The sequence below is a fragment of the Hypomesus nipponensis genome, chromosome 14 (genome assembly GCF_054491055.1).
Source record: "Hypomesus nipponensis isolate SF chromosome 14, ASM5449105v1, whole genome shotgun sequence".
Lineage (NCBI taxonomy): Eukaryota > Metazoa > Chordata > Actinopteri > Osmeriformes > Osmeridae > Hypomesus > Hypomesus nipponensis.
In genome coordinates, this window is record NC_140374.1 from 16978429 (window position 1) to 16990487 (window position 12059).

General features: G+C 41.8%; 1 protein-coding gene across 7 annotated transcripts in view; it reads right to left on the bottom strand.

The window, feature by feature from the left end:
- Positions 1-12059, bottom strand: part of LOC146258842 (transcription factor SOX-6-like) — a 68736-nt gene that overhangs the window by 34599 nt on the left and 22078 nt on the right. For all 7 annotated transcript variants that reach the window (XM_084671351.1, XM_084671349.1, XM_084671352.1 and 4 more), the window contains 2 exons: positions 8183-8399; positions 6400-6607 (listed from right to left, as the gene is read on the bottom strand). In XM_084671351.1, the coding sequence (XP_084527477.1) occupies positions 6400-6607; positions 8183-8398 (424 nt within the window). In that variant the 5' untranslated portion in view covers position 8399. The remainder of the gene's footprint in view (positions 1-6399; positions 6608-8182; positions 8400-12059) is intronic.

Below are 12059 nucleotides of genomic sequence, written 5' to 3' on the forward strand. Positions count from 1 at the left end.
CTTTGTTCCGTTGTCAATTGTAAGTTTAAGAATATGTAACCACAACTAGACGAGGAGAGAAGTAGGGGATAGTGGTTACAGCACTTGACTGCAGATCAAGAGGGCACAGGTTTAAATACCCCCTTGTACTGTATATTGTTTGGGATAATAGCGTCTACTAAATAAATACATTATAATATATCATTCATAGAGTGCCTTGCACTTCTGCCATTATGCTAGCCCAAATGAGTTAAGGTGACAAACCTGGACAACACACCCGAGAACATTCAACATCACTCCCTGGAAATGTAGCTACCATCATTCTCTTGACTGAAGACGACAGAGGGTCTAAACAGCTCCAGAACTCTTTGTTTAGTGTGTATGTCCAATACACAGGGCCCAAGACACAGCCTTCTGTTTCTACTTCTGCCCTGATTTGAGGAAACCCTACACCCCACCTCTCCAGTCATGCCACCACCCCCCAAACATGATGTGTGGTACATTTTTGTGACACAGTAGAATGGCCTTGTCTAACAAATACAATGAATGGCTCGGGAGAAGGAAAATCGATGCAGATAAGGGTCACCAGGGGCTCAGCAGGGACTTGACGAGGGCCGTGAGGGAACAGAGAAAACAGGGTCAGGAGGCTCCTGGTAGAAGGGTACGGGGCCTTGGAGGATTAGACAGTTGAGCGAGAGGGAGAGTGCGTAACACAGTACTGCAGGATCGAACAAGTAGAAAAAGAAGAAGGGGGGGGGGGTTGTGAAAGCGATATGAGTGCAGAGGAGAATAGCCTAAAGAGAGTGGCACTGAGGCAGCTGGCAGCTCAATCATCTGTAATGACAGCTATCGTCAAGGGTCGACGCTATCACCAAAGATGGTTTTGCTCAGCACATCTTCCAACCCACTTGCATTCCAACAGTCTTGTGCCATAAAATGTTAGCACCAAACTCCCCTGCCCTACTTTCAATCTATTTTGAGGTAAAAGGGAACGGATTCATATCTACTACTAGTTTATTTACAGAAGTGTTGAAAGCTTCTTTCCTCAATAGCTTAGTTTCAAGAAAGCTTCCCAAAGTAAATTTGTGAAGAAACTCATTGCATTTGTTCAGACATATGGATGCATGCATGCATGCATTGCATGTTCACTGGCTGGCTGCCAAACCATGGATAAAGCTGCTGAGTGTCTCACAAGGCTTCATGTGCAGGGAGTCAGATGGCTGAGCGGTTAGGAAAGCGGGCTATGAATCAGAAGGTTGACGGTTTGATACCCGGCTGTGCTAAATGATGTTGTGTCCTTGGGCAAGGCACTTCACCCTACTTGCCTCCGGGGAATGTCCATGTACTTACTGTAAGTTGCTCTGGATAAGAGCGTATACTAAATGACTAAATACAAAAACTTTAAAGCCTCGTGCCACACGTTATTACTAAAGAGATCCCTATCAGAGGAGAAGATGGAAACTTAACCCCAAGGGTGGAGAAGGAGAAGAGTGGAGAAGAGGAGGAGGAGGGGGATGATAAAGGGGAAGATGGTGGATAGGAGGTAGAGAAAGATGGAGAGGATGAAGGAAAAGAGTATAGAAGGAGGAGAAGAGGAGGTGGGACAGTGGGAGACAGAGATGCATCAAATAAATGGATATACTGTCAGAGAAAGAGTCCCGCTTTATGCGGGATTGCACATCATTTTCATCCCTTATTACACGTCCCACATTTTGAGAGGATATCCCGCATTTTGATTGACTCAAACCGAAGTCAAACCGCTGCAGGAGAGACGCTTTTCTCGAATCTGGCTTTAATCCAATGGCTGTGAAGAAAGCAGGGCAGGCTGTCATCACGGGACTGTGTTTGATGTCAATATAACTGACATGGGTCAAGTGCAGTTGGACCTGTCACAGTCTTTGCTGCCTATGCTACAGCCAACGGGGAAAATTGCGAGTCACCAGAAAATTACAAACTATGCCTTAACATGATGGAAATGTATTACCACAAAGAAAAGGAAATGCAGCTACAACAAAAACTGGGAAACTACTTAAAACTGGGTGAAGCCACTGCAAAGTCATATGCAGATGTTTTCTTACCTTTTGTGCTCATGCACCATTAAAATAAGACCATGAAATTGTCCCAGCCCTAACAGATTCATTGTGTCCTCAATTAGGGATCACTTGAAGAAAAAGCTGATTACTTCTAGGGAAGCAATAATTACTCTTTGAGTAATGGGAAAGATTAAGTGTAAGTAGATAAACTGTAGAACTGACCTGTAGAGCCACATTTAGACTGCCATTACAACACTGACACATATGCACGTGCACACAATCACATTTAGTAAAACTACACCAGCACCCACTGAGAGAAACACACACACCTACAGTACCAACACACCATGATCCCAACAGGGGATAACTTACCCTTTGAGTGGCAGTGGGGAGAGGCTTAAATGAACTATCAGCCCAGAGGGACAACAAAGTGCAGCTCCACAGAAGGAGTCCATTGTCATAGATCGGGGTTAGGGGAAGTTTGGCTGCTTTGAAGTAGCCATCCAGCTGGTAAAGCCATTTCAGGCCTGATTAGATCCCCAGACTTTCAGCTAGAGTCAGGGCAGCTAGCACTTGACAAGGCTAGCTAGCTAGCTAGAAGCTACATGATGGGATATTGTAGGAAAATATAGACCACACAAGCTCATCTATTGTATGTTACAGGCCTGAACAGTTGAACAATCTATGCTTGCTGACTAGCTGGCTTTCTAGAGTCAGTTTGAGGGAGATTGGACCTGCGCTAATGTGATTAACAACTGACAATGACACTTTCCCTGTAGATGTTTTTCTGTGTGTGTGTGTGTTTGTGTGTGTGTGTTGGTGTGTTGGTGTGTGTGTGTATGTGTGTATGTTTACACTCACACATGTTCTTGTTCCTGTATGTTTGACTGCCAGTCAACAATGTGCTTTCATTGATTGTGACAAAACATGCAGAAGATGTCTATAGACGTGTCAAACCCAGAACTCAGTGAGTCAAACGCAAGCATTTAGTGTATAGCTTTGTCTCATGTCTAAAACAAATTTGATAGAAAGGTATTCTATCCAGCCCTTTGTGCCCTCAAAAAATGATTAGCCTACCATATGAATCTCCTACCCTGTTTGTCTTCTTCAAACTTTCTTGGCATTACTCTGCACATGTAATCACTAGGGAAAACAAGTGCAGGGGAAGCAACCATTTTTCAGCATTCCAGCTGGACTTGATTTATTGTTGCATTGGCAAAATATTTAAATTAAAAATGTTTATATGCAGGTTAGATGCATGAAATAGAGACGTTGTCAAGTGTTTGCCAGAAGCAGCTTGTAGCATATTAGATGACCGACTAAATAGGCAGAGAAACACAGCTAATGCCAAGACCTTTTAACACAGGAAGCTGTGACAATATAACTGATACTAATTGTATAAAAAAAGAATTCATGCTGTTTGCTCACTCTAAATTGTAAGTTTTGGCACCCTGTGGTGGATATTTCTATCAAAAACATGTATAAAACTCACAACAACTTTGGGGTTTCCAAAGGTTCTGTGAAGCAATGTAACAAACAATTCAGTACAGTACTGACACACTACACAGTTACAGTACTAATACTACTAATACAGCTTTTAAATCTGAGGCCACACTTTAGTGAACACCAGGCCTCCATGTGAGAGAATAACCCTTTCCATTCATTATAACTGTCACAGGCACTTACTAAGACCCTTTAAGGTTGTTGAAGGCTAATAGTGAACCCATGGTGGACCGATACACTGAACGGCCTAACTATGCTTGTGTTTGCACTTTAGCTCTCGGCCAGCCTAGCTAAGCTAAGTAAGAGCTTCACGGCTAATAGGGTTTAATTCCATTTGATGGTGGCAAATCTTACGTTGTAAAGCTGGCTCCAAGAAGCCAGGAAGTAGAGGAGGACAAGGGCGGGAGATAACAATGGAGGGAAGGAGGGATGAGAAGTAATGGATGTGTGGTGCATGGTAGGACCCGCAATCGATTGATCCTAGATGGTTGCTGGAGGAGAATACCAAGAGGATTTTCTTGGAAATTGAAGCACATCATACTATTATTATCCTACTGTAGGATATCTAAAAGATATGAATGGTTTATTGTGAATGCTTTTAAAAAGGTTGTTCCTTGGCAATATGTTTGAAGATATTAAAACCAAATATATATATATATATATATATATATATATATAAAAAATAAAAAAAATTGGGCCTGCACTATGTCAGTGGTTGGTGGGAGACCACCATTGACAACAAGTAATACCTTTTGCAAAACTTCACATTTCACTTCCTGTGCACAGAACATGGAAACATGAGCTAGCCTACAAAATGTCACTTCTAGCTACTGTAGCTCTGACCTAACAGGGTTTCAGTCCTGAAGCGTGAAAAGGACCTCTGATTAGTCACTTTATCACACACAATCAAGTAAACCTTTTCACCATTATGTCCCTGCATACCTGCTCACAGAGACTAGGAAGGCCATTTTAAAAAGATAAGTTGTCACAAAATAAAACTGGTTTGATGTGCTCTGGAACTCCGATGAATACAAGGTTACAGAGGGAAATAAATCACAATAGCCTGTGCTGTAAAACATTGAAAACTAATGGAAGCCAAGAGCAACAACTACTTAAAAAGACTGGCCTTACATTTTTCAAAACCAATTAGGTCCAAGGTCTGAATCAGTGAAAAAGAATGTAAAAAAGAAAAGTACTATTAAAGACGAGGAGATAGAATGAAATAACTTAGAGGTAATTTTAGCAAGGTTAAGCAAAGCTTCTGAATTGAACTGAAAAAGAAAGACAGAACGCTAGAAGAAACATTGAACAAGTCTGTGATCAAGAAAGGGAATTACATTCTCAAACTTACTGCCCTTAAGTTTCAGTAAATCGATCACATTAATCCAAACACATTACCAACATGTCAATGGCTACTGTGTTTTGATGGAGCATTGCAATGTCAAGGAATCAAGCCGCTCTGCCTTAAAATGTATCCTTGTTCTCTTAAATGAAACAGATTTCAACAAAAACTCCCTAGCCAGAGGTCAACAACAAACAAAAAATACATTATGAACAAAAGAAACACAGCAAAATAAGATCAGCTGCAGTAAATACATGTTTTGTAACTCGTACCGTGTTAAACAATATGCCAAAGGGAGCTTGGATACATAATGTGTAGCGCCCTCCTTTTGGCATTTATTTTGTTGTGTTCATTCTCATAATATTGTGCTCCTGGGATAATCAATGCCTTAGTATGGTTCTTACAATACAAATGATTGAAGAAAGGAATTAGGCTCCACTAGAAACGCTCATTGATGTTGCGCTGTCCAGAATCTTCCTTCGTAGCTTTTAAATACAGCATGTTGATGGACCGGTGTGTGACACACAGGAAGAATATGACGCCTACATTTAAGAATGATTTGAACCCCACCACCCAAAGCAGGAAAATATGAAAAAGACCACAACATAAGCTGACAGAAAATTCAAAGAGAACGTTGGGGGGAGCCCTCTCCGTTTTTTTGTCCTTCCGTTATTTCACATCACCACCCCCCCCCCCCCCGAATATTCAAATCTAGTCTAAATGTCCTCCCCAATATATTGATATAAAAATATAAATAAAATATAAATGTGCTGCGCTACGACAGGCAACCACGCACACAATCCGAAATTATCATAAAAAATTTAATCATATTCATAACTAAACGTAAAAGGTTTCCGGGGGGGACCCTCAGACTCCCCAGCAGATGTCATCCCCCCCAATGTTGACTCCATGGCTACGACGTTGACTGAGACATAGATTGCCATGTGTCTTCTGTACTATATCTGCTGTTGACACTGCCTGGAAGAGGTTTGGGAGTGTAAGCTTAAGATAGCTTGTTCGTAGGAACAATTTCTTCCCTTTGAGGAGAGAGATCAACAGTCCCTCTGATACTAAAACAATTATAATGTGTAGAGGGTACTCTATAGAGGCTTTTTAGATCTATAGTAAATGGCTCTGGGGTAGAGGTGCGAGTACAGGCATGTCTGACGAGTCAAGATCCAGATATGAAAAAGGGATTGGGAAGCTGGTGTTTCAACCCACACATTTGTGATCTATGAGCAAGGGTTATTTGTCACTAGTGATGTAAAGGATCAAAGATCTTCAAAAGTGGATCAGGAGAGAAGAGAAAACAGTCTAGAGGGAGAGAACGTGTGCAGTAAAACGTTGAGACATCCACCCACGCATTCATGCACACTCACGAAAACACACACATGACAGCATCCTCTTCCTTCTTGTCTACTCATACACACACACTGTACGTACAAGTCACCCACTCATCATCAAGTACTCATCATCAAGGGCTCATCATCAAGTACTCACACACAAACATACAGACCACCTTAGAAAAAAAGAATCCCTTACCGTCCTGCTCCGTCTTGGTCAGCTCCACCAGTTTCTTCTGTTTCAGTGTGTCCACTACGTCTGCCAAGCTTCCCTTGCGGCGTTCTGGCGTTCCAAAAGCAAGCCCGCCCAGCGGCTCACCGCGCTCCCGGGAACACTCCTCAGGCTTGGGCGGAGAAGTTGAGTTATTCGAGTAGTACAGGGAGCAGCCCTTACTACTCTCATTTTCCTGTTAAACGTAACAAGAAGGTCCACAGTTTTGTCTCATACTATTATACAGAGCTATAAGTGTGTAATTACAATATACGTCATGAATCTGATTACTTTCTCAGCTCTTAATGGCCCTTTCTAAACTGGTGGAGGGTCAGCTCTGACAACATTGTACTGTAGATCGTAGAAAACTTAAAATATGGATACAGAAGAAAATGATGTCGTCAAAACTTGCAGAAATTATGCAAGACTAGGCAGCAAGACTAGGCCGCAAGACAGGTGCATACCGTGTAACATGACAACTTTTTATTTGTTTCAACTTATTGACATCTCTAACCTCAGGTTTTTGTCAGTTGTTTCTCCTAATCATTAATCTCCTTACAGTTCACTCTGGGATCTGAAGTTAGTTTACAAATCACCAAGTTGGCTGTTGCTGGCTTTGGTTGGCAACCCAAGCTCAAAACCTTGGCATGGAGAGCATGGCGATTGGAAAAGGTCGCGTTCATAATTCAAAGGTTTTGCAACAAAGTCAGTCTACCTTGGATCTCATTCAAACTCCTCACCCTCCTCCCTTCTCACTACTTTTGAATTGACTAATGCTTTTAGATATTGGAGATTGGCGTAGGTCAAAGTCTCTAGGTCACACCTGCAGTACATTGCTTAAATGTCTAAGAATGGATACCATTGTTTCTACATCCTGGAACTAACATACGGTATTAGAAGCTAGTGTTTCTGACGTACTTGTTAACTGCTTCTGAGATAACAGAAGCAGTCAACAAGCAGTTTTTTTGTAAACTAAGGCCTAAGGGATTCAGATGGCGGAGCGGTGAGGGAATCGGGCTACTAATCAGAAGGTTGCTGGATCAATTACCCGCCGTGCCAAATGACCTTGTGTCCTTGGGCAAAGCACTTCACCCTACTTGCCTCGGGGGGAATGTCCCTGTACTTACTGTACGTTGCTCTGGATAAGAGCGTCTGCTAAATGTAAGCTGTAAATTGTTAAGCCAAAAAAATACTTTCCTCATCATACATGAAATTTTATTGTTTTATTTTGTGACTCGCCTATATGTTCCTCCTCCATGGTTAAAAGTCTTTGCACCAAGAAGAAAGAGCTTAGAAATCTAAGGAAGCCATAATTGTCCCACAACAGAACACAGGTGCTCTAACACAAGGTCTATTTTTGTGTTTTCACCTACTCTTAGTGTTAGTGGGGATCTCCAGGAACTTTCAATGGCTTAGGTTTCAAAGACAAGGGGCTTTGGCTAACAGGGAGATCTTAAGATGTCCTTGAATGGTGTCCAAGAACTCTTGTTGTGCATTTGTCTCCAAAGAGGAAGATGTCTCTGTAATGGGGCTGTGTGAATGAGTGTGAGCACTAGATATTTACAGATAGAACATACATCCCCTTTGGCTGCACCTCCTCATTTACAACCTAACCAATAGAGGTTAATCATTTATTTTAAGTAAAGACTGTTTGTTTTTCTTTGTTTTTTTGTGACCTACTGTGGTGTACCTGCGTGTGTATAACATGTTGATGTGTTGTTATGATGCTGTATTGTGATTTGATGGGACAGAGTTTGGGTTTGGGTCTTACCGTGGAGGTAGGACCTATACTGTCCCAATCAGACACAGGTTGGCTGTCTCTGATTGGCTGGTGATTCTCTTGGTGAAGTTTGGCATGCAGAGGAGACGTGGTTGAGGCCATTCCGTCTCTGTCGTCACTGGCCCAGCCTGCACTATCCTGCCTCATTGCTTCCTCATCATCTGTCACCTGGGGAAATGGAGGTGTAGCTCGCTTGGAAGACATCATTCTGAGGGTAAAAAAAAGCAAGGAGAAATATGTGACTTTGATGGACAAGATTTCTTTACTTTCTGGACTGCTGGTGTTCTATCTAGAAGTCCAAGGTGTTTCCATAGGAAAACCATCCACAAAAACTACTCTAAATCAAAACATCAGGGAGTTTGATACTTTGGTGTCATAATTATGCTGGAAAGAGAATTCAAAGTGGATATAATTATCTGAATAGACATGGCGCTTCCAGTATTTCAAGTTCCTGGATGAATTTGATTAATTAATGACATTTCATACTAAGACATCTATACCCAAGCACACTTACAGACACATACTAAATAATCCAATTTCCACAGTGGGTGAAATCTGCGTTATCAATGCGTGCAGGTTGCTCAACACCAAGTAGCAGTAGACAACAGCAACAGTAGATGTAACTCCATGTGCTTCTTTAAAACTAAGAATATCCTAAGGCATGACTTGTGTCAGATAATCACTGTCATGATAGTGTAATTACGCCACTATAAAACTCTAAATTAATGGAAATGATAAAACATTTATGGGTACAAATTTAACCTTTTAAACACTGTTAAACTCTAAAGATCACCAACGCCAGCTTCAGTGAAGCGAAACAGAGCAGCACTTGGGTATTAGCAGCCCACAAATCAGACAGGGATGTTTATCTGTGTTCTATTCAGTCTCCTGGGCACGATAAAAAAATAAATCAACCCCTTCACTCAAATATCTGAGAGGAGAGGAATATAGAGGAGGGGGTAGGGGAGAAAGAGTCACTGAAAATGGAAAAGAGAAATATTAACACCATATGAAAAAGGGGGGAAAGAAGGAGAACGAGAAAGCGGGTTGCAGAGGTTAAATCGCTGGTTGAGGGAGGGAAAATAACTACAGAAAGGAGAAATGAGAGGAGGAATAGGGAGGAGGAGGTGGGCAAGGGGGTCCACAGTACCAGGTGTCCACAGTGATTTGATAGGAACATAGGCTGGATCAGAGATGGGGGCAGTCTGTAACTCTGTCAATTGGAGAAAATTATACATCATACGTGTTGAAAGTCCACGGTGAGGGGATGGGGTGGAAATAGGCCGTGAATGTGTGTGTGTGTGTGTGTGAGTGTGTGTGTGTGTGTGTGTGTGTGTGTGTGTAGTTGCAGCATGGTCTGAGTGGAGTGGCGGCATGAGTGACTGAAAGACTGATGGTGCTGAAGGTCCTGTTGCTTGATTCTGAACAGAGCCAAACTCAAACCACTGAGCCATCCATGGATAATGTCATAGGACTCTTGTACAATGCCATTAGACACCAACCCTGACCCGACACTGACCCTAAGGATGATGTCAGTTACTCACTCACATCAACAAGATTGTCTACACAGTGCACAAGATTGTCCCCACAAGTGCATACTTTATGCTCAAGTTTACTACCTTTCCTAATTTACAAATATGAATATGATTTTCACCAGTTTAGCACTGGTGCTACAGTATTACCAACAAAAAAACGAAGTTGGTTATCATAGGAGAAACAGTCAGTCGGTGGTATTGGATGAGTGTGTGTGTGTGTGTGTATGGGTGGGGGTGAGGGGGGGGGTGGGGGAGTGAGAATAAAGAAGGGAGCCTATCTTTAGTTGACAATATTGCTGCTGCTGTGTTTATGGGGGCTTAAGAGTTAGCTAGCTTCTTGGAACCGACTTCTCATATGGTCAGGAATGCCACGACTCATAAATCGCTGGAACCGATACAGTTTCATCACGCAACAGACTCAATGCTATTGGTTAGCGTTTGTGAAACCAAGGCCATGTGTGATTAAATATGATTAGCAAAACCAATCAGAGAAAATACCAGTCTTGATTAACGGTAAACTCCGTGGAGTAAAAATTGCACTGGTCAATAGTCTCAGAAGAAGAAGTTACATTGAGTAACAAATTATAACAATGTACAGTTTTTTTTAATGGCTGCTGTTATAGTGTCTCAACTTCATTGAGGCCCATTATGAGGCAGGGGTAAGTTGTTTTATGTGGTACTTAAAATAAGAATAAAGGACCAAAACAAGAATCCTGTTGATGCTCTCATCTCAATTTGAAGCAACCCAAAGAAGATTGCAATGTACCCATCAATTACTACCTAATATCCTATCTGACTGTTACAACACAACTGCAAACAATGCGGAGGCAACAACATTTTTTTCTTGTATATAGAATATTACCTCAAATATCAAGTTGGCAGAGATCTGGAAAAGTCTCATGAGATTGATGGAGAAATGAAGCTATTAGAGTTTAGTCAACAGTCATTTCCCTGTAGTCAAGCTCATTCCAGTGAAGTCAACAACAAAAATGTAGTAATGTCTGAGTTGAGTGATGAAACATCAATAAGATGATAGTTGGAACCAAAACTGTGTTTATATGTAGTACTGTGAGAGGTTACCATATAAAGGCACATTTCCATTTTATTACACATATGAAGGGTGAAATCAAACTGTTTTCCACTCATATACTTCAAGATCTAAGATATTTTACACAATTTATACATAAATTACACTACGCATTTTTGAATAAGTAATATACAAGATTCTGGAAATTCCCGACAGTAGCATTTTTACACATAAAATATTTGGTGGAAATTGGGGGACATTAACCAACCATGCAATACAAATCCAGAATAAATCATAAAACATAATCCATATGAATTACATTTGTACTTACTCTGAAACTGATTATACCTCCTGGCAATAAGGCAGACTGAGGGCACAGCTACTCTACTAACTGTCATCTCAGGGCATTGTAGTCAAGGTAGTTCTCTTTCCTGTGTAAACCTCCAGAGCTCCAGACACACTGAAGAGATCTTCTACTGCGTTTGGGCGATGCAGTTTACTAACACACTCACTGAACTACTGTCGACGGAGGTGGTTTGCCGACAGGACAGTTTCGCTTTTCAGCTCCACCTCTCTCGGACAGTAACTTAGAATCCCTTTGTGAGGGTAAGAAAAGCTGAAAATGGGGTTCGGAATTTGGCAGGAAAGCATCCTTCATCTCTGGTCTGGAACCTGGCTACTTGGCTGAAAACAATCAGGCATTGTGGAGCGTGGAAGGAGAGGGACCTGTGACAGATGAGAGAGGGAGAGCGAGGGCCCCCTCTTAGGAAAACAGGACACAAAGCACTATTCACAAGCCAGGTCCCTTCTGCCACTTGTGGAGCAAGAGGAGGGCTGCCACAAAGGACTCTGGTTCAACCAATTGGGTGTAAAATGTCCAACCATCACAGCTGAAGTGAACAGAGGAAGTGGGAAATACCAGTGAAAAGAAAGAAATAGGGGGGACCAAAACAAGAGGTGGAAAAGTAACCTTGGGGGTTTTTTTTTTGTTGGTTTGGTGAAAAACAAGAAGAAAGGGGCATTACAGTCTAGAACAAATGGTTATACTAGCCAGACATGCTCCAAAGTGAAAGTGATGGTTATTTGCACTCGAGTGTCACAAACAGTCTCTGAACTGGACCACCTATTTGACTGCACGGCTCTGAACGTTCGTCAATCTTCAGTCTGTCTGGACTCTCATTAGATCATTGCTGACCGCTCCAAACAGAGAGCACTGTCATCAGTCAGACATGTGGAATGTGGACACACACACTGCGTTGTTTTCTCTCCTAGGGATTCACCCATTCTGACACTCTTTTTCCAAAAT